This window comes from Ursus maritimus, unplaced genomic scaffold, assembly GCF_017311325.1.
Source record: "Ursus maritimus isolate PB19 unplaced genomic scaffold, ASM1731132v1 scaffold_10, whole genome shotgun sequence".
NCBI lineage: Eukaryota > Metazoa > Chordata > Mammalia > Carnivora > Ursidae > Ursus > Ursus maritimus.
This window is the reverse complement of record NW_024423344.1, coordinates 67,161,968-67,185,291: the sequence shown is the minus strand read 5'-3', so window position 1 is coordinate 67,185,291 and position 23,324 is coordinate 67,161,968. Positions and strand designations below refer to the sequence as shown.

Here is a 23,324-nt window from a genome sequence, read left to right as displayed (position 1 = left end):
GTAATCTATGAAGATTTCAATATTCTTTGATGGATTTTAATATCCTCTGCGATCTCTGGAGAGGAAAACCCAATTAATTTGAATTTTAATTCACATCCCCAGTTGTGGGCAAGACGTCTGTGCAAGACGCGTCCTCACTGGGCTTGGGGCCCTTGGGTTTCCCTTTGGTGGCTACAGGTAAGGGATTCAGCCTCTGAGCCAGCCCCATCAGAAGGCAGACACCCCATACTCTGGCAGGTGTCATGCCCATCAGTTATAATACTGGGATGCTTAAAGCTCTGGCTTTCCTTCTCAGGTTTAACGCCAGGTCCCATTTAATAAGAGGAACAAAAGTTACAACCCCACTCATGGGAAGACTTGACAGCACCCAGATGAGACCTGACATGGTTACCTGGGTTCAGTCCTGTTAACGAGCCACATGTGAAAATGCAACAGGATAGAAAAGGTGTCTTAGACTCTTCAGTGACCTGGAGAGGGCTCTCTCTCAAGTGTCTTCCAGCAGAAACCTAGCTGCGGTTCAGGCAACTGGAAAATTTGTTTTCATTTTCCTAGGAAAGCAGCTTGCTCTCAAAGCACAGTAGGCTCTCCAGCCAGGAACAAGGCAGGTAATCCAAAGGAAACGAGCTCCCACATATGTTAAAAGGAGACAATCGCCACTGTCCCTGGAACCCCAGGCAGACAGAGGAAAGCCAGCTGGGACAGAATATAATGAAATCACAGTGTCCTTGTGGTGTCTTTCTTGGCTTTGAAACAAACGTAAAATTTTAAACTTTAAATTTATACAAAGAAGCGTACAAGCGATCCCCCCTGCACGGTGTATGGGTAAACCCCATAGACAAATTTTTTTCCATTGTTTATGCTTCGAAGCGGTTTTCTGGGTAGACCACCTTGCCTTGTCCCCAATGAGTTTCACTGCTGTTTGAGAGCAATCATTTTAAACCCTTTTTGCACCGTCTTATTCTTTAAACCAATGAAAAATCTTTGAATAAAAGCTCTTACACACAAGAAGTAGCCCTGATGGGGGCAAAGCGGGGAGTGCTGGCCTCAGAGAAGCACCCGAGTCTTGCGTTTTGACAGCTAACCTCATAGATTCTGAATCCCAAGAAGGTGGGTGCAGAGGACCTAATGTGCTGGGATGTTCGGTCATGATGGGAGCAGAAGACTGCACTCTTCGTCTTCTACTCCCGCGCTCCTTCCCCTTTAAAGCCTCAAGAACTGTGCTGTCCAGGACGGTATCCACATGTGGCTGTTTAAATCTACCCTCTACTTACCATGAAATCAGCCACACTCGCCCTATTTTAAATGCTCCATAGCCACATGTGGCCAGCGGTCATTACTGAGCCATGCAGACACAGCATCTTTCCGTCACTGCCAGAAAGTTCCACCTGAGAGCATCCCTCTAGAGAGAACAGGGAGGAGGCTTATAGCCACCTCTCCTGCCCCCAAGTTCACGGGCTGCAGGGAAAGCAAAAAGTGGGGTGTGGTCCTACCTAGTTTTATCCCGACCAACTTGCAGAGCCTCATTTTCCATAGGGAGGGGAAGGCAGGCCTAATTCCACAGGATTGTTCTGATGGTCCAAGGAGACAATTTAAGGGGAAATGTTGGGAAAGACGTTGCAGAAATGCAAGACGCTTTACCAACGTTGCCAGTCTTACAGCGATCATTCTATTGAGCACCTCTAGAACACGGACAGTGATTTCTGCTCTGAGAAAAGGGTCAAATGCCCATTGGTCTCTTGGCTTGGCCTGAGTAGAAAATACAGCAGGAGCTCCTGAGCTCCCCCCAGATGCCCCTTCCCCCTTTCAAATCTTATCAGGCTGCCTCCTGGTCTGGCTGCCTCCTCGACACAGAGCAGAACGAAGGATGAAACCAGAACGAAGAATGGGGATTGAGCCACGTTTCGTTCGCTGAACACTGAGAAGAATGAGCTGTGGTAGGGATGCAGTAAATATCTGTTGAGTCCACAAAAGCTGATCCTGGCCAAGTCTGCGGACAGAGGGGTTCACACGCACACGGCTCCAGGCTCTGGGGTGGAGAGACGGCCTCTGCCACCAAAGCCCCAGGTGTGTGTGTCTCTGGGAAGGAAAAGGTACGTCTCATCCTTGCCCCATCCACGCATCTGCGTGCCCGCCTGTGTGTGACCAGGAACGGCCTGAGCAGCGTAGGCAGCACGAGGCAGCAGGCAGTGGCTATTTCGGGCCACGGGTAGGGCTGGGGTTTCCTTGGCCAGAAGCTGTTCTCATGTTACAAGTGAAGGGCGGTCAACCTGCTTCTTTGGAGTTCTTTCCCTCTAACTGTTAGGCCTCAAGCTTCTGGCACTGAAGGCACAGTGACAGTCAGACCAGCTTGTTTCAAAACCTAGTTGTGCCCTTAACTAGCTGTGTGACATCTGCCAAGTAGCTCACCCTCTCTGGGCCTCATTTCCTCACCTGTGAGGCAAGGAAATAACAACAGTATCTACTTGATGATGTTCTTGTGAAGAGTAACTGACCTGATACGTGAACAGTGTTTAACAGTCTCTGGAACAGAGGAAACATTCAATTCACATTAGCCAAAACGCACCAACAAAATCAGCAAGCGACTTATACATATAACTTTTTAATCAAAGGGATAAAATAAAAGTGCTCCTAACACTTAGAAAGGGCCTCGTCTCAGACTGTACCTAGACCGGAGCCAAGCAGATGCCACGAGACAATGCCCTCTGCTCGCGGGTCCCACAGCCGTGCCCCCACCTCGTGCCTGATTCAGCCAAAGGCAAAAAATACCACTGCTCAGGAATTCCCAGGCACTACGGGGAGTCAAGAAAACAGACATGAAATACGGGTCTTCCGAAGTTCCTAGCACATCGCATACGTGTTAAAAAGCAAGAAGCAAATGCAAAAGCGTCCCTAAGACCCAGAGAGGAAAGCCGACAGTTAACAGCTTACACCCGCTGAAGAGAAGAACGCCCGACAGCCCGCGTGCTTTGAGCAAAGTTAGTGCGAGGAGGGAGGTCTGCTCTTTTTCCTCCTCTTGTTCCCTCAGCAAAAGGTCAACACATGTTGTTTGAATCTAAGGCCCTGGAGAAATTCCACAGAGAGAGGGCAGAAGGACACGCCAGCAAGTCAAACAGGAAGGTCAAGAAGCAGTTAAGCGAGATGGGGAGGGCAGGACTCGGAAGCCACGCTGCCTGGGTTCAAGTCCAGCGCTAACTCTGCAACCCCAGGCGACGCCTCCTGTCCACCGAGGCTCAGGCCCCTCATCCCAACCTGCCTCTTGCCGTCGCGCGGCTGAAACAAGGGGGGATAAGGGCTTGGAAGCGCACCTGGTAGGTCTTATCATTGCTGTTTTTTGTTTGTTTGTTTGTTTTTTTAAAGATTTAATGTATTTGAGAGAGAAAGAGAGCATGAGCAGGGGGGAGAATGGAGAAGCAGACTCCCTGCTAAGCAAGGAGCCTGATGTGGGACTCGATCCCAGGACCCCGCGATCACGACCTGAGCCAAAGGCAGACGCTTAACCGAGCCACCCAGGCGCCCCTCATTGCTGTTGTTTCTACTGCGATCCCTTGGGAGTGGCCCGAGAGGCTCCAAGGACACGCGGCAAGGCTAAATTCCACAGGGTCACCTCTGGTATCACCATCCCTGGAGCGCCCATTTCACCCTTAACAAGTCTCTAATGGGAGATCAGAAAAAAATCCAAATCCATTTTCTCAGATTTGAGACCTAAAGATGATACTTCTGCAGACAAAGCCACCACAGGGCCAGCGTGGACCAGATGCCACATACTTCCTGCCACTTTTGAGAGGAGGACACACATCACAGGGGGTGTGCAGAGCAGAAGGGCCTCTCGGGGAGCAGAGCCGACCTCCTGAAGCCAGGAGAAGAAAAGATGCAGGTGGGGACACAGGGGCGGGACGGGGCTCTGGGGTTCCTGCTAGGTGGCCCAGGGCCCGCCACGCCCTCCTTTTCCCCTCCCAAGAGCAAGGGATCCATGGCAGACACACCCGCAGCCCCTTTCCAGGGATAAAGCCTTATGCTCCAACAAACAGCCGCAAAGGCAAAAGCTGAAGGTCGGGTCAGACCCGAGTTCACGTTGTGCCTCCGTTGCTTACGGGCTGTGAGGGCTCTCCCCTCTCTGAGCCTCATTTTCCCAGCCATGCAACGGGAATGGCCTGCACTGGGGAAGCGTTTGCCCACAAGGGCAACAAGCTTTTGTGGTAAAGGGCCAGACAGTAAGTATCTTAGGCTTTGTGGCCCACAGAGTCTGTGTCACTAGTATTTCACTGGGAAAAGCAGCCACAGACAATGGGGAAAAGAATGGGCATGGATGGGTTCCAGTAAAACTTTATTAACAGGAATAGGTGGCAGAACAGAGCTGGCCATGGGTCATAGTTTGCTAACCTGTTTTTGAAGACCAAATGGGAAAAGCTAGATGGTCACTAAAATTTTTATCAGAGTTTGCACGTAGTAAACGCTCATTAATGGTAGATTATTAATAGTAATACCACAAACTTTGCATGTGAGTAAGACTTTATAACAGCACTGTCCTTCCTCACTTGTCAGGCCCCCCTGCTTTATGAAAAATCAATCCTTACCCTGGACAGAACCAAGACATTTTCATGCATTTGTTTTGCAGGTATTTTGAGCAATTCTTGTGTCCCAGGCCCTGTGTTGTAGTAACAAGTACTTTTTCTTATTCATTTTTCAGCCCAGTATTGCACAAACAGATCTTTTTCTGTGATGAAAAAAAAATTTTTTTTAAGACTTAGAGAGAGCCATGCGCGTGTGAGAGAGCAGGGGAAGGGGCAGAGGGAGAGGGAATCTCAAGCAGACTCCATGATGAGCATGGCGCCTGACACAGGGTTTGATCCCATGACCCTGAGGTCATGACCTGAGCCAAAATCAAGAGTCAGACACCTAACTGACTGAGCCACCTAGGTTTCCCTAAAATGTGTTTTAAAGATTTTATTTGAGAGAAAGAGAGCACGAGCAGGGGAGGGGCAGAGAGGGAGAGAAAGAGAATCCCTCAAGCAGACTCTGCTAAGCATGGGGCTCGAGCCCATGACCCTGAGATCAGGACCGGAGCCAAAAACCAAGAGTCAGATGCTCAATCGACTGAGCCACCCAGATGCCCCTAAAATGTTTTCTATCTTCTACCCAATACAGTAGCCCCTAGCCACACATGACTAATGAACCCCTGAAATGTGGCCAGTGTTACTGAGAAAACTAATTTTTACTTTAACAGATTTTAAACTTAGGTGACCACAGGTGGCTAGCAGCTGCCACACTGGACAGTGCCACTTTACAGGCCTTTATCTTTTTCTTACATTGTTTTCCATTTATAAACCATCTCAAGTCTTTGAGGAATGTGAGGCACAAGAGGATTTGAACCACAATAAAGGGGCACCTGCGTGGCTCAGTTGGTTAAGGGTCTGCCTTCAGCTCAGGTCATGATCCCAGGGTCCTGGGATCGAGCCCCACGTCAGGCTCCCAGCTCCACAGGGAGCCTGCTTCTCTCTCTGCCCCTCCTCCCACTCATTCTCTCAAACTCTCTCTCCAATAAATGAAATCTTTAAAAAAAAAAAAAAAAAGACCATAATGAAAATGAGTCTTACCTAGTTGTAAAGCAGTTTACACACAAGAAATCATTCATTCGCCCAGGCCATCATCACTCCCGAGTTCCAGTCTAGACTACGCGGCACAGGAATGATTGGCCACACGCCAAGGCAAGTGCACAGGAACTGAGATGCCAGGTGGAGCGTGGGCAGTGATACAAGAAAGCTAGTGACAGTTCCAGAAACTCAGAGATGGGAGACTGTGAGGATCCAGGCTTCTGAACTGGGCTGTTTCATAAGCAGAAAAATCAATGCAGTTAACTGACTTTGCTGGAATAAAGCCCATCTCCGGATTCCTGACACACAGGGTGGTAATCCGGACCCCCTGCTCACAACCCGATTCATCCCTGCTGGAACCCTGGGAGCACTGAAAGCCTGCGGAGCAGTGGGATGCATCACACGAGAACGTTCCATGAGAAAAGGCACAGCAGCTCATTTTACTCTAGAAGAAGGAAAACGGTTTTCACCGTCCCTGATAAACGGCCCACGGTGAGACAGGAGACCTCCACACGGGACCACATCTGGAAAGGATTCGGCCGTGGTGAACAAAGCTTGCAGGACGGTAATTATTATTCCATGAAATAATTATAGGCGTCGTCTGCAGTCAACCTTTACAAGTAGTCTCATGTTGGGAAATAATCTAGAAATCAGATCCTTTCTCTATGTCCACGTGGGGGACAGCCTACAGAGGTCCACTCTGGGGGGGCCAAAGCTCGGGCAGCCTACAAATAGCATGGGCGAAGCCGGCCTGTGCTTTCTGGGGGCAGTGACCCGTGGCCCCGGCAGCCTTTCAACAGTATGGTGCTGAGGGTCTGATCAGCTGTTCCTGGTGGTGCACAGAGGAGGCGTGGAGGGGCCGACTCTCACGGGGGAGAGGAGCGTAGATGCGGGAGTGTGTGTATGTGTGCACACGTGCGTGGAATGCAGCATGGGCTCAGGCCCGGTTTGGACACCTGCATCCACCACCGGAGAGGAGAGAAGATTGCGAGAAACGTCTCTGGCTCCAGGGAGAGTGCCCTTCTGAGGAGCGGAGCAAGGCAGGGGGCCCCCAGGAGTCCGTCAAGGAGCGTGTCCCCTGGCCGCCCTGCTGCAGGAAACCCAGGTGTGCGGTGAGCTCAGGAACACAGGCTGTCCGACCTCTGGGCTCCCCGCTAGCATTTCCCAGCGCGGTCCCAGTGCCCCCACGGGCCCGAGAAGCCATGAGCTTTCACGCGGCGGGTGCCCGCATCAGGAGAAGAGCACCACGTCTGGCTGGAGGGCACGATTGCCCGCCTCACCCCCTCCTGCGACGCTTAGGAAAGCTACCAAGTCTGGTTTCGCTTCCCACGGGTTGAGGATCAAGCTCCCCGGACCTCGCAGAGCAGTGGGGCCATACGGGGAAACAGCAATGGGGGATAGAAAAGCCTCCACGGGTGAGGAGGGGGTGGAAGGGCGAGGTGTGCACCCTGAGTCTACAGCCGCGCGGAAAAGCAGCTGGAAGGGTAGAGCGCAGCCCGCCCCCTGCCTCACCCTCAAGCTGGAAGTGTCTCTGGGTCAAGCACCATTTCAGCTTTGAAGGGACACCCTCGGTTCCGTTTAACCCGCCACAGCCGGTGCGGATAATCGGGGTGGGGGTCAGATGGAAGGCAATCCAAGCGGCACCCACACCTGCCTCCCAGGCCCACCTGCCGCTACCCGAGGGTCAAACGGGGTAATGCAGGGATGCGGCGGGGCAGCCCAAAGAGGGACGACACGGGTGCGGTCTCTTGGCTGCAGGACACCGTTCTGAAGCCTCTTGTCTTATCCTGCACTGGACGACTTAGGATTTTTTTTCTCTTTAAAAAAAATGGTAGTAAAACGTATGGACAGTTTACCATCCCCACCATTTTCTAAGCGTACAATCAGTTCAGCGGCGCTAAGGACACTCACCCCGCTTGGCGCACGCCACCCATCCCCACATTTCATCTTACTCCACGGTAACCCCGTCTCTATGGTTAGATGCCAGCTCTCTGCTGCCCTAACCCCGGACCCTGGGAACCAGCATTTTATTTTCTGTCTCTGTACATCTGATTCCTCTGGGTATCTCCTGAGCGGGATCAGCCAGTATCCGTCCTGGCTTTTACTTCACCGAGCCGGTCTTTACGGGTCACCGGTGCGGCAACAGGTGTCAGACACCCCTCCTTTTGTAGGATAACATTCCGTTGTACGAGATGCCACGTTCTCTTTATCCAGTCACCTGTCACTGGGCACGGGGCTGCTTCCAAAGCCTCGGGCCACTGTGAATAAGGACGCTGTGAATGTGGGTGGAGAAGGATCTGTCTGGGTCCTTTCTCTCAATTCTTTCAAACATCTACCTACCTAGGAGTTGAACTGTTGGGTCACATGGTAATTCTGTATTTAATTTTTCGAGGAATTCCTAGGGTTTTCTTTTAATGATGCCCAGCTTCCAAGAGCCGGTAGGATGATGTCTTATTCATTTTTGTTTTATGACTGTTCACCGTGAAGCTACTATAAAGACGGTCCACTTTGGGGGGGATGGGTGCTACTACAAATCCTTCTCTGTCACGTGGTCACCCCCACTCCATCTCTGCCCCTGGACTGTCCTGGCAAGACAACACCGCTCCACATGTCAAAGTCCTGACAAAGTCTGCAGTAGGTCCCACCCCTGACAGAGGAGCTTGCTTTCTGCTCTGGATGGACCCCCTCCCTCATCTCTCGACTCCCTAGGGTCTGAGCCTGCTCCTGCCCCTTACCTCAACCCGCTCTTCTCTGGGACCCTCCACCCTGCTTGCCCGTCTTCCCCCAAATTGCTGGCAGCTTCTTCATTTTCCTTTGCTGGCTCTTGCTCTGCCGTAAGCCACACGTTCACGGAACGCGGCCAAAAAGCTGTGTTCAGTACGATTCTGTCGCTGGCTCTCCTCTGTCTCACCATTCTTCCTTACAGGACGAGATTCTTCCTGTGGATAATTTCCACATCTACACGTGCACCTGCTTTTCCCGAGCCTGAGACGTGCGTTTCCAGCTGCTGGCAGGACTTCATTATTGACCACCCAAAATTAATGTGCCACAAAGCAAACTCATCTTCCTCCCATTATACTCACTTCTTTCTTTCTTCTTTCCATTTCTTCGATTCATGAGCATCCTCCCAGGTAGCTGGGATCAAAGCTCTCGGGGCCTCCCCCTTCCCTTCACCTTTGTCCCATGAGTCCTACTTGGCTGCTCGGGGACACCTCCACCCCTCCTAGCCTTCTGCATCCCTTCCAAAGGAATCTACTGCAGGTTCCTTCTAACACATGCAGCTGATCCCTCTTGAGAACCATGTGCGCCCAGAGCCTGACCCAAGTGCCTCTCTGCAGGACTCTGGGCAGGCCCCAGCTCCCTGTGAGCTGCTTTCGTGCAGAGCAGGTCATCTACCTCTGGGGAGCGAGCTGGCCAGCATGTGCTCTATGCCTGCCAGGCACCTCGGGGCTGGAATTTGGGACTCCACTCTGAAAGCCAAAGGTTGTAAGTGGTTTTCTCTGAATGCCTTTGAACAGCTGAGTAGAACACCCTGGCTTTCAAAAAGAAAAGCATTCTTCCTGTTTTCACAAGTCACCAAACCCGTTTCCTTGTTGCCGAAGAAACAGGGTAGGCTGGGCTTTGGCCAGGATGGAGCAGTCGAACAGTCTCGGGCGTGTTTCCTCAGGAGAATGCAGCATGTGGATACGGACAGGTGTGTTCACCGAGCCGGGGTTCAGCCTCATCGTGCAGGAAAATGTCCTGGTTAATTGTTCTGCCCTAAGACCTCCCACTGATGATGGAGGCAGAGGACAACCTAACATAGAACTGCAAAGGAAAGGCCTGGCGGCTGTGTCACTGAAGTGCCAGATTTGGGGGAATTTTAGGTGCACAGTAAACTTTAGATTTTTTTTTCCCATTAACAACAGTCATTTAAAATAGTATCACTCGGGGCGCCTGGGTGGCTCAGTCGGTCAAGCGTCTGCCTTTGGCACAGTTCATGATCCCGGGGTCCCAGGATGGAGCCCCACATCGGGCTTCCTGCTCAGTGGGGGGCCTGCTTCTCCCTCTGACCCTCCCCCCTCTCGTGCTCTCTCCCAACTCTCTCTCAAATAAATAGATAAAATCATAAAAATAAAATAGTATCATTGGGGGCACCTAGGTGGCTTAGCCGGTCAAGCGTCTGCCTTTGGCTCAGGTCATGATCTCAGGGTCCTGAGATCGAGCCCCACAAATAATTAAAATCGTAAACAAAACAAAACAAAACAAAAAAACCCAAAAACAGTGTCACTGAATAAAGTCTGGAGTTTAGTTAACTTTGCCATGTGAGTTTCTGAGTTTGGACGGATGTGCGTGGTGACAGAGGAAGCTGACGTTAAGGGAAGGGCAGGCATGAAGGCTATGCAGAAACTCTGTTGTCGTGGCAACTTGTCTCTAAATCTAAAATTATTTCAAAATAAAGTTAATGTAAAAAATGATCAGCTCCCCCCACCTTTCTGTGGATGGGGCAGAGCACTAAGCCCTTCACAAACACCGTCTCATTCGGTCCGTGTAACAGCCCTAGAGGTGGAGACCGCACGGCGTGGTGACAGATGAGGCATGAAGCTCCGCGAGGGCCCGGGTAGCCGGACAGAGACGGCGGCTGGCGTTGTGGCCACAAGTGTGGACCCGGTCAGGATGCAGCCACCCCAGTCTGCGCCAGCCAGCCCGGGCTTCCCGCATCACAGACAATACACAAGTACATTCACACCTATACACCTACTTCTGTGTGGCCCAAAGGTCAGGAATCAGTGTGAAGTCCTTTTCTCAATGACGCCTCTGTGTTCCACTCTCCTCCTTAAACATATTCACTCCCGGGCTGCCTTTGCTGTGCACACATCAACGGCCCAGATGTTGTTCGAGGCCAGAACTGGCCAATGATGCCCTGCGGCCCATGTGCCATGTGGCCCACTCATCCGTGGCCTGGCCCTCCTTCTCCATGCCTGCCTCCCCCGAGACTTCAAGCCCCCAGCAGGCAAAGCCTCACACTCACACACTAGGCTTGCCCGCTCGCCCGCCCGCTCGCCTGTGCCCGCCTGCGCTCATTCACAAGCCAAAATGCAAGTCAAAGAATCCGTGAATCCTAGGTTTGTCAGAAGAACTCCCTATCAGTTGCTCTAGAAAACGTGTCCATCACCGTCATCTCAAGAAGTACACGTTTCTGGAACTCCTCCCAATGTTCTGCTTCAGGAGAGCTGCAGGGGGATGGGCAATCTGTGTTTTTTCAAAACTCCCCCACCCCCAGGTGACCCCGATGCACTGCCAGACTTGGGGTTCCGCCCAACAAATACCTTCTAAAAGCAGTCAACTCTGCTCAAGAAACCCCAAGGTGGAGGAGCTCACTGCCTCATAAGGCAGCCTCTCATTGCTAAGTGTTAGTGTTAGGAAATCCTTCTCTATATTTAGACACGACGTGCCTCTTTGGAAACGTACTGTTTAAATTTTGTGCCCTGGTACAGCTACGAAGACACTCCCTTTTCACATGACCAGCCGAAAGAGAGCCAACATATATTCTAAAATCTTCTCTCTTCTAGGACAAATGCCCGTAGTTCCAACACCTTTTTTTCTTTTTTAAAATGAAATGCATTCTCTTATTATCCTAGTTCAAATGTGAAGCTCAGAATGGGGCCCAGTGTTCTGAAGGAGCCCCGAGCCTTGAAGGTTTCATTTGTCATGCTCGAGCCTCTTTTGTGTCTAGGACAGTCGGGACAAGGGTTGCTGACCCTGGCTATCCACTGGAGTCACCGGGGAAGCTTGAGGGACTCCTGGCGCTTAGGCCCTACCGCTCCGAGACGCCAGGGTTACTGGTCGGGGTCTGGCTGGTTGTCCAGACTTTTTTTAAAGGTTCTAGGTGATTGGAAGGAGCAGCCAGTGTTGACGGCCACAGAGACGACGCCGGGCCCTCTCCGTGTTACTCTAGTGGCTCACGCTGACACTCATTCACCCAGCCCTTTGGCCTTGAACCCCTGCCAGGCAGGTCTTCCTCATCATGCACTTGAGGAAATGACTCGCTGAACTTAACCGCAGACTTCTACATTTACTCCTGATAAACGCCATCAGTTGTTGCATGGACATATCCTGTCCTTGAGCGGCATCTGTTCTCTTGCTCGCTTTGAGTCTTTTGCAATGTAAAACATGAATAAAATTACAGTTCTTTGAAAGAAACTCCACTGAAAATCCTCTGGGAAATAAACGCTAGCAGCTGCTTTTTAGGCAATTGGATGTTCTTCCGCAGTGAAGGGCCGGATGCTAAAAATTTATGGGCACAGATAAATCCAAGAGCATGGCATTTATTCCTAAGTTCTCTGTGGCGGCAGGACCCAGCTGAAGCCACCATGCTGGGCTGCCAGGGCCCTGCTGGTGACATAGCCTATGTGTGACCTCTCCAACATTACTGAGGTCAACTGACATTATTTCAGTGGACCAAAGCTGCTAGAGCGACACCAACTTGAGATGCTCTGAGCCTACGGGAGGACTTAAGTCTGTATTAATACACACCCCACTGGCCGCGGAGCTGTGAACTCATTGCTCCAAGGCTCTGAGTTCGGACTCCCCTAGGAAAGCATCATTGAGCTTTGTAGGAATGACGAGGCAACATAATATGGCAGAACGCAACGAAAGCTTCCAAGCAAACTTTGGGAGGTAAAATAAGAAGTTAGATCCTATAGAATCTTTTTTTCATTTTGAAAAGCGGCACCTCTCTTACATTCACAATACCAACCTAGAGTAAGACTCTCAAGTGGGGGTTCCAATCTTTCCCCATTTTCATTGAGGCTGTTGCTCGGTGCTGGCTGCGCTCCCCTCCCTGGGGCCATCTTGGCCAAGCCTCCCACCTCCTCCTATCGCAGGGCGAGAACTGCATGCAAATTATCCTCCAGCACACACATGGCCAGACACCCCAGCACGTTCCCTTCACGACACAGAAGAGCAGCCCCGCGAACCCGTTCAGCTGACACTTGAATCCCATGGTCTGGGATCAGCTGGGGCGAGACCACCTCATCCATGGCTCCCTCAGGCCCCCAGTCGCTAAATGCCCCGAGATCACTTTAAGGCAAATTCTCCCCTACAGTGAGGATACAGTATACAACGGCGTCCACCCCTGCCAAAAACAGAGATGCCTCTTGCTATTTTTCTCCCGGAATTTTTAAATGCAATGTTTAGTAGAGAGTGAATCCCCAAATGTCTACATAGAATAGTCTTAAAAAAAAAAGAAAAGAAAAACAATAACAACAACAACAACAACAAAAACCCTAAGAATTTTCTGTAAAGGTTCTACTTCAGGGAAGGGCACACTGGATTTTGCACCCTCCGGCACACAAAGCATTCCCCACCCTTCTGCACCACGCTCAGCTTCCTCCCAGAGTGCTGTGCTACTCAGTATTGAATGACAGACTCCAGTGGTTACTCTGAGCCAGTCTATTCATGGACATTTAGATCACGTGCAGTCTTTTAATTCTAACATGGCGGCCTCTGTCCTCTGTCATTTCATATTAGAAATGCATCCCTAAGATCGATTCCTAGAAGTGGGATTCAAGGTGCAAGGGTGCAGTACATCGGGCCCTACGTTTTTCCAAGCACTTCTTCAACACTGTGTGATATAAATCTGAAAACTGCACGAGACATACAGATACTTCACAAAGGACTATAAAGCAAGCATCAGTGAACTACCACCAACACCCCTGAAAGTCCCTCCATATGCCTCTATTCCTTCAAGCCCACATCGGCTTTCCAGAAGCACTTCCCTTCTTTCTTTTGTGACATTCACTTACTTATAAGAAAACATGGATTCTGAAGAATTGTAAACCAAAGGGAACAAAAATCCAGGATGAGATCTAAATACACACAGAATTTACCTGAAAACCATTTTAAGGTTGGTTCATCTTAAGCCGGGTTCTTGCCTTTATCTTTGGGCATGACAGCTGTGTAGAAGGAAGCTCGAGGGAGAGAGGAGGGCATGGGGACACGTGTGACTGTGAAACGTAATTGTGCTCACCACAGGGCTAGTCGTTGTTCAGTTTCCTTGAGAAAACTTGTATGAAATTTGTGCAAAGGTTCAAAATTCGGGAATATGAGACTTTTCAAGGCTTCGGGCATGGCGTCCTCTTTGCTCACCGTGCTCTGAAACCACTGGAATAAAAAGAGGACACAAAGGGACACATGGATGGTGGCAATTCGTCAGAAATAACGGCGCAGCCCAGTGTGCCTGGAGGACACAGGGCCTTCCTGTGGAATCTGGGCGCAGTCAGGAGCACCAGGGGCTCCTGGGCCCTGCCGCTTTTCCCTGCTTCCGTCCGCCGGGGTCAGACGCACCCAGCTCCTTCTCAGGGCTTCCCACAACGTGCCAGCAGCGGGTTGCTGAGGCCAGGAGAAATTTCGGAAATGGGCAGCTACCTCAAATCAGAACTCGCACTCTGGCCAACTCACCGGGTCATCGCTGATTTAGACCACCACTCACCCTCTGGTTTGACCCTTTAGGAACATCGATCTCTGCTCCTCTGTGAAAATGCTGAGCACAGAGGAGGCTGCACCAGCGAGAGGAAGCCACTGCCCTCACACACAGCTACTCGTCCCGCTGCGGTGAGGCGGGGCCGTCCCACAGCGTTCACCGAGCACCTGCTCGGGGCGGCTGCCAGTCACACCCCAGAGGCACAGAAGCCCCGCGATTCCTACTGACCTCCAGTGGCTAGTTCTTTCCCAGAATCCAGGGGTCATAAAGATTTCTTCAATGCTTTGAATTTGTTTCCAAGTCTGAATAGGACTGATAAAAAATAATAAAAGGCAGTCTTCTGGCAGATTTGCTGATGTGGCTCAATTTATTACCAAGGCTAAAACGAGGCTTCTGTTCACCTCCGGGGTCTTCCTGAGCAAAAGTAGCTACATTTGATGCCGGGCAGCACGCGAACGGCTCTGCCTTGGTGCAAAGCAGGCAGTAAAAGGTTTCATTTTAATTTTCTCCACTTTAGAAACTTCCTTCCTTTGCACTTAATCACAATTACAAAAATTTTTACAGCGCATGTTCCAAATTAAATATACTATTACCATCTCATTTCTATAACCCAAATCCTTTTAATTGCAGTCAGAGAGCCCAACATTTAATTAGATCCAGCTTCTCTCTGAAAGCCCCCCTAGGAGGTGAAATAAACTACGTCACTGAATGCTTCAGGGGAAATCCTACACATACCGAAGTGATGACCTCAAGATCCTTCAGATACGTCCTTTCCGTGGTGGATACTTCCTTAGCGATGAAGTACGCCTTGTCCGTGGGGAATTTCTGCAAAATCCACAGAAGAAACAAGCAGCGATAATAATCGATAATAATCGCGGAGCGTAAGTCTCTAAGAATGTCCTGATTAAAGCGTGTGTCGCTAATTTACCATCTTTTGTTAACGGGGCTCCAGGCTAAAAAGCCTCTTCCTTGTTCTTCTGAGGAACTAGGAGGAGAGAACGGATTCCCAGGATGAGGAAAGAGCCTGGGAATGCTTCCTTCCACATAAATCTTGCCCTCAGTCAAAGGCCTGCCATGAGTGTGTTCGTCACCACGGAGGACTATTCATTCAAAACTGGGCATCCGAAAATCTAACCAACTAGTAAAATATCAGAGCAAGGAAGTCTTCCAGGAAATCAAAGAAACAGAAACCACAGCAGCCTTTGTCCCGGGAGCCGGGGGCCGGCGGTGTTGGCGGATGGGAAACAGAAGCTACGCTGTCCGTGGAAATACACGGTGGCTGAGCTAAGGGGACAAAGTGAAAGCAGCTGGTGACACCACCGTGACTCGGTTTCCTGAAGTCCATTGCTTAGGTGAACAGACACCTCTCTGCAGCGAGCCAGCCACGGGTTTGCTTTCTCTTTCAACAGTAAGTGAAAGGCAGTCATTGTTGCTGGCCTTGCTAGGTTGCACGAGAGTCTGCCCGATTCCACCTTCGGGGATACGCACGAGAGCAATGGAATCGGAGACGCGGACACCCAGATGCCCGTGTTCCTGGCAGCAGCATTCGAGACAGCCAAACGGAGTGAGCAACCCACCTGTCCACCAACAGACAGGTGCATCCCCACACCGTGTTCTACCTACGATGGGATGGGACTCAACTTTTTTTTTAAGATTTTATTTATTTATTTGACAGAGATAGAGACAGCCAGCGAGAGAGGGAACATAAGCAGGGGGAGTGGGAGAGGAAGAAGCAGGCTCCCAGTGGAGGAGCCTGATGTGGGGCTCGATCCCAGGGATCCGGGATCACGCCCTGAGCCGAAGGCAGACGCTTAATGACTGAGCTACCCAGGCACCCCGGGATGGGACTCAACCTTAAAAGAGAAACTCTGACCCATGCTACAAGGTGGCTGAACCTTGAGGAAATAACGCTAAATCAAAGAAGTCCGGCACAAAAGGACGAATACCGTCGGATTCCTCCTGTATGAGGTACCTAAGCAGTCGAATCAACAGAGACGAAAAGCAGAACGGTGGTTGCCGGGGGCTGGGGAAAGGGGATGGATGGAGAATTCCTGCTTCATGGGGACAGTTTCAATTTGGAACGGTGAGAAAGTTCTGGAGATGGGTGGTGACCAGTTATACAACACTGTGAATGTACTTAACGTCACTGAGCAGTGTGCTTAGCCATGGTTCAAACGGCAGGTTAGTATACTACTGCAGTTAAAGAAGAAAAAAGAGTAACGCGTGTGCACGCAGGTCCCCGCACCTTTCTCCGGCCTTCCTCCTCGTCGTCGGTGCGTGGGCACGCCTGGTCGTTCAGCAGCGGGCTGACCAAGGGGGAGGCCTGCTTGGTGTCGGGGCTCAGGTTGGGAGACAAGATCACACTGGCGGGCACAGCTCCTCCCTGGGAGTTGATGGACAGCTCTGAAAGGTGAGGGCTACCAGTCAGGGAGCCTATTGGGGGATGAGAAGTATTAGAGAGAAAGAAAAAAAAAAGTAATTCCTTCTGGGACCGGATTGCTACTTACAATTTCCCCCCATATCAAATCTTTAGAACCTTGACTACCATTCTGCACATCGAATGTGCTTCACGATTTTCTAGTTTTTTTCTCTGAGTTGCGGCTGCCATACCATAGTATGAATGGGTCAATGGAGCCAGAGTTCTGTGATTGAGAAGGCAGAGAACTCTGCTCAGGGAATGTTCAGAAGCATAGTGGATCCCCGAACGGGACCTTCTTCTCCTTACTACTGCCTTAGCGTCTACGAATTATTCCAGAAAGACAGTGTCTATACCGCCAGGAGACACGAGAAAGGACTAGGAAAAATAGAGCTATTCTAAAAAGAGACTAAATGACTGATGTACCCAGGACAGACTACACCTTGTAACAACGAGCCGCAGCGAGGGAAAGGACGAGCAGCTAACTCCCCATTCTACCAAGAACAGAAGCAAGCTTATTATACCTGGTGACGGCATTCCATGTCTCTCTCACTGTTTGGGACAGAAACACTAGCACGACATGCAAAGCTGGAGGTTATTACATTATCACAATTCCCCTTGATGAGTCAAAAAGTGACAGGTCATTAATGATTCCTCTGCAAAGGATACATTAAATAATATGAAAACGTATCATTACCCATTATACGTTAGCCAAAGGACAGGACGTGTACGTGCAATGTTTTGCCAACAGAATTTTGCGAGTCTCCAAACCTCAAGCCGTTGCAGCCAACCGGGACGTTTCAGAATATACTCCTACCTGCGTGTTTTCACCTAACACATTTATAATTCTAACACAGATTTGCTAGGGGATAGCGCGAGGGTAAACAAAGTCCAAGGGGCCTGCAGTCCCGTCTGTTACCATCATTAAGGAAAGACGATGTAAAATGCTCTCTCATTCTCCAAAGTGCAGTTTCAGCTCATGGCTATTCCGCACACTGACAAGGATCTCGGAGAGAAAGGTGAAGTGCCGTTCTCTGGGCATACCCCGTTCTCTTGACAGCTATCCTCTCCCTCTGGATTCATCCATATCCACTTTGAAATTACAAGATGGGATGGCCTAGAATGGAGGGTGGTGAACTTGATCACAGGAGGAATGAACCAACCGTGAGAAACCACCAGCCCCCGCCCCGTCCCAGCTAGCGCTGTCGCCAACACGTGCGGGGAAAGCTAGCACACCCGGAAGAAGAGCAAAAAAGCAGACGTCCTGCTACAGGGCTATGGGTCAGGACAACAATCCCTGAAGAATGAGATCTGAAAAACGTGAGCAAGATTAAAGAGGTTTGCGTTTTAAAAATCTCTCCATGGAAATCCTGGCATTTTTAATACGCATCATTGAGACAAAGTCCTGGTGTTAGACAAAGACCCACACGCCCCACACACCACCAGACCCAGTGAAACCCGGAGAAAAAGGCCAGAAATTGCTTCACAAATGTCAATTTTATTGACACTAGTGCACAACCGAGTACAATGATTTCGAAAGAATTGGAACTTGTCAAATAGAAATAGTGACAACAGTTAGAACTGCAAATGTTTCAAGGTACTACACTATTCTCTTCTTAAAAAAAAAATCACAAAAAGGAAAAGGGTCATCACTACAAATAGGAAATAGAAAAGAGAAATTCTGGCAGTCTAGAGATTCAAACATTTCATGCATTTGTGAGTCACTGTATCAAAGTCGCTTTTTTATTTGTCCACCATGATCTGGCAAAATGTGGGGCTTACCTTCAGCTCTCACGCTCTGCGTGAGGTCAGGTGAGGCAGTTCTAAGTGAGAGCATGCGGGGCCTCGGTTTTGCAGTGATGTGGAGAAAAAGCACTCACCTCATCAGTGAGAGTTGGAGCCAAAAATAAAAAGCAGTTAGAAGGCTGGCTTGTAGGAGGAGTGGGGGGGTGGGGTGGGGAAACAGTACCAGTCAGGCCCTGGACAGCATCCAGCAGCAGATAAAAAACCACCTGCCCCACTGGGAGGGAGACAATGCAGGTGGCCCCTGTCAAGCACAAGCATTTCCACCCTCCAAAGGTCAAAAGCTATTGCCCTGTGAAGTACCCTGGGGACACTTCTAACTTAGTAGACTGAAAGAAGGAGAAAACAGACCAGGGTTCCAGGAGACGTCTGCCCTGCCAAGAGGGCAGGGCACATTTCAAAGAAAATAGCCATCTAGAAGAGTCCACACTGGACCACGTCTGAGACACGATTCAGAAAATGGGACAACGGCAGTGAACTTCATGACAACCCATGTTCCTAGGTCGAGGAAAGGGCATCCCTGGGTCAGCCACAGGTTGCTGGGGGACAACTTGCTGCAGTCACTCACGTAGCCCAAAGATGTGGGTGACCAGCAACTTTACACGTGCAACACACAGACTCGGGGAATGACCAACATTAGAGCTGCCAATTTCCGTTTCTAGAGTGGCTCCTTCCACTAGCTTTGGGTCTACTCCTAGGGCCTGAGAAAGGAAGGCTGATGGGTGTATTTAACAGTAGGACCAATAAATCAATAAATACCAAGCAGCCCAGTCTAGAAATCTGTCTGCAATTCTAAGGGGAAAGTCCAAACTCTGAAGTTCAAGTTTGCTCATTTAAGCTGTGTGATGGAGAGTAGCCCCCTTCTCCCCTTGCAAGAGAAAGTACTTGAGACTTTGAAAATTTATGGGTGACATGGCCCAAACCAAACTACGTAGCTCATTTACCATTCAGCAATCAGTGAGATATGCTGATGAGGGTAGTCAGTAGAATTTGGCAGCTTGATGAGAAATTAAAATGCTCTTTGACTCTGAGCCAGAGTGCTGTGACGATTGTCTGTACAAAGTGGTGTCCACGTACGGTCCACCCTCGGGCAGGTGTGAAGAGCTGGATCTTAAAACGTCTATGGTTAACAGTTACTCAAACTACATGTAACCAATTTTCAATGAAGTAGTCCATTCCACAAACAAACAGGGTTGTTCTGTACGATAAAACCAGCCCGCTTACCTACGTAGCCTTATCAAGCCTGTTCAAATTAAGCAGCCGGTCACCTGCTTTGAAGGCACAGCCCCAGGTGACGAGAAGAGGACATTGCGACTGATGTTCACGGCTACTCGTGAACTCATTAATGCCTGGGTATTTTTTATCTTTTTTTTTTTCCTCTGTGACAAACAGACACAAAGTAATTTCTTTCAGCAATGGGCTCTATCTAGGTGAATAATGTCAGGGGATCTTTTGAGAAAGCACCTGCATATTAAGGCAACAGGTGGAAAGTAGTTTTAAGAGATTATAAAAGATCAGTTATACTCCAAAAATCTGGAAGCTTCGGATTCCTTTAAAAATTATTTCTTCCTATTTCCAGAAATTGCCCTGCATTTTGTTATTTCCAGTTAGATTTTCAGTAACACTCAAACCCTCCACCTCTTCCAAATGATTTCATGCCCCTCCCCGCCATTAACCTGAATCAAGAGGGTGGAGTTTATGTCACCCCCATGGACTGGAAATGCCATCATGAATACTGCTCTCAAGAGAGGCATTTCTGGTAATTGCTTTTAAAAATCCTTTTAAATGTACACATTCTCATGGCATAAACAATTACGGAACTTCAAATTAGCACGGCTATATTTATGGATTCAATTTATCACCTAGCTGAAAATCTGGCTTAGCTTCTCTTTTTAATGTAAAATACATTCATAATTGTTCTCTCCTGGCTGCTCTGGGGAAGCGCTGCAGTCTCACCCACACTCTAGCATCTCCTGACCAGCCCCTTGTCAGTGGCCCATCAACAGCGGCAACGTGGTTTATAACCAACGAGCCAACCTCAACGCTCATCGCCCCCCTTTTTGGGATCGGACACAGCTGCATCGTAACCTCCTCTGACTATATTAAGGCTTAAGAACAGATTCATGCATGTCTGGGAAACGAGAATTTCGATTCTATTTTCTAAGTAACAGAAAATGGCATTTCGAATACTTAGCTGTACCTGTCCTGTATTTTAAATTGGTCAGTACCTTGGTAATCTTAGTTTTAATTAGCTAAGTTGTTTTTCCTGTTAAGTGTTTAGAAAACCTGATAATCCTTTTAAAAATAGTCACCCATAGCAGGCTTGTGAAATATGTAACTATTTGAGGATACAGATTGCCTTTTCAATTCCTCTTTTCAAAATTTTAATAAGTGCAATTAGAACAGCATGCTGATTCTTCAACATTCCCCCCAAAGTTACCTGGCAAGCTTCTAGATGCCACTCACCTATCATGATTTGTCTCCTGGTATTTGGTTCTAAAATACAGATTTTTCTCTCTACATACCCAGAATATGTTCCAAAGGCACATGCAGGAAACTCATTACAGATGTAGGTTTTCATGGATCTTTAAAAAGGCTCTTTTTAAAACCATCATCTCCCTCCAAAAAAGAATACAATGACCTCTCTCTGGAGATTGTCTGCATCTGAAAACCAGTTATCAAAAAAAGGTCAGTACTGAGCTGGAAAATGGGTTCTCTAACGAACGGACAGGATTCGCTAGTGGGATAACTCAGCTGGGTTCCCCCACAATGGAATATCTGGAAAAAGCGGACAATGCTTTATTAAAATTACAAGGCACCGCAAGAAAAACTAGTTTACAGGATTACCAATCCTGGTGGTGCTGTCCTCTTCTTGATAACGGAGGGTGTGGAGGGTCATGTGTGTATGTGCTGCTTATTCTCAGACTGAGGTTCTTTAGACAAAGTTTTACAAGCAGCTAAGCATCAACTTCGGTGTTCATCGTCCAGCAACTCAGAAAAGCAACCACAGTGCAACTTGCAGGGAAAGAAAAAGAGAAACGCCTACCAAGGGAGCAATGACAGAGAATGTTCTAGTGTGCTCTTAAGAAAAGAGAAAGGAGAATTTCTCTCTGTTCAAACGTGGTGGGGGTGGGGGTGGGGGCAGCGTCTGGGTTGGGGAACATGATGCTTCGTACCCATGAAAAATACCATCTTGTACTCAGGACAAAGCTTTCGCCGTCAGTGGGAAAGAACAGTTACAATTGACAGTTTTTACAGCAAGATACCTGTTAGGACAAGTCAAAGCCTCTTCAGCTGAGATTAACAAGAAATATTAATATCGTGCATAGACGGTTACAGGACTTCGGCCTTCCATGCTGAAAGAGCCACCAAGCTCATTGTTATTGGCGAAGCCAGCACCCCTCCCGGTGGCATAAATCCATGCTTTACTGCGGTGATGCACTCTCAGGCCATGGAGAGGAGATGAAACCAGACAGTATCTGTGACAGCCTACATTTTGGGGACACATCAAAACAAGTAACAGCTTACTAGTCATGAGTAGCCAAGTGGGGCTGAGCGGGGCAGGGTCTTCTCTACGTTCCCCCCAGCCCCTGCACGCAAACACCCAACTCAATTCCCTTACAGAAACCAACTATGGAAAACGCTCTACCCCCATCTGAAAGGATGGTCCCAATCAAAACATGAAGCCAACCCGTTGGTTAGATGTCTGAGCTCCCCTATGTAAGCTGCGGCCACAGATACGCTCTGTTTCCAGGAGACCTCTCCCCCAACTACAGTGATCCTGTTCGCTTCCAAAGACTCCCCGCCCCCCATGCATACACAGTACAAAATGCAGGCTCATTAGAAGACGAAACCAGAAAAGTGAAGGTTCTTTAGACCTCATTTAAACCTCATTTGCCTTCTATTCCCCCCCTCAGTGAAACAGGGGATGACCCCGGCATGCCTCCGTGTTAAAGCTTGCTGTTTAGTGAACAGGATCACTGTAATTCTAGAGGAAACAGGTATTCCAAGTACAAACTGGTATTTAGCAGTGTAAAAAAAAAAAAAGACATCGGACAGTGCTCCAAAAATGCAGGGAACAGAAGGGCCACCATGCTCTGAGGATAAAGACAGAACATTGGGGAGGGGGGAAAGCTTTTTTCTTCTAGATAGGTACATGCTGACAAACAGTGCATACAATGGAACAACAGAAAAATGTTTTCTCAAATTTATTAAACAAATGACAAAAATGAGAATGAAGTCCCCAGCCTTTTCCGTTTTAAAATTTGGTGTATTAGACATTTTTAATAAAATATTTTATCTATAGTATTAAATATACACACAGAAAGAACAGAAGGGAACTGGATTAATAATATAGGCCAAGCTTGTGAAGTCTGGTTAGTCAGGTGTTCACGGCAACCTTCCAGGCAGAAAGGGGGTGGGGAGCGTGAGGGACTGGCTCCACTGGGCACGGAGCTGTGTGTGGAAAGAGCAGGTGCGTGGTCTTCACCACTATCTTTGGTCTCTCTCTACATCACTGCAGGCAGAGTGACAAATTCTTTATTTCCTACAAAGGGACTTTGAGGCCCGGGAAAAAGGAGCCCTTAGCCTAGTTTCATGAGCCAGAAAGCCTGTCCGTGAGTAACGACACACCAGTCACACCACCGCGGGCTCCAAAATGAACCTTCTCCTGTTTCCTATTTGAGAGCCAGTTAACAACACAAACTCGTACGAGAGCGGAACACTGCCAGCAGACTCCCTGTCCCACTACCACCTCCACTTCTTACCCGAAAGGAGGAGGAGTCAATCACTGCTCGATGCCTTTTACTGCACGCACACACGCACAGTCCTCACTCCATCCTTAGCGCCCCTGGTTTGTGCTGCATTTGGCAACGATTTGCCATTACCCTTCAATATGCTGAGACCGCTGCCCCCGGGCCAGCGGCAAGCCCCAGGATCTTCCGGTGCCCATCCCGTGATGGCATTAATGGCACCAGCCTTGCAGTTAACCTTTTAAACTAGCTCTCAGCTGTAGATCACCCGTCCCGTGTCAACAGCTGGTTTTTTAATC

At 49.1% G+C, this 23,324-nt stretch overlaps 1 protein-coding gene across 1 annotated transcript in view; it reads right to left on the bottom strand.

The window, feature by feature from the left end:
- Positions 1 to 23,324, bottom strand: part of FARP1 (FERM, ARH/RhoGEF and pleckstrin domain protein 1) — a 218,372-nt gene that overhangs the window by 27,018 nt on the left and 168,030 nt on the right. The window contains exons 13-15 of the mRNA XM_040623988.1: positions 16,301 to 16,488; positions 14,791 to 14,880; positions 13,603 to 13,736 (exon numbers count right to left, since the gene is read on the bottom strand). Of these exons, the coding sequence (XP_040479922.1) occupies positions 13,603 to 13,736; positions 14,791 to 14,880; positions 16,301 to 16,488 (412 nt within the window). The remainder of the gene's footprint in view (positions 1 to 13,602; positions 13,737 to 14,790; positions 14,881 to 16,300; positions 16,489 to 23,324) is intronic.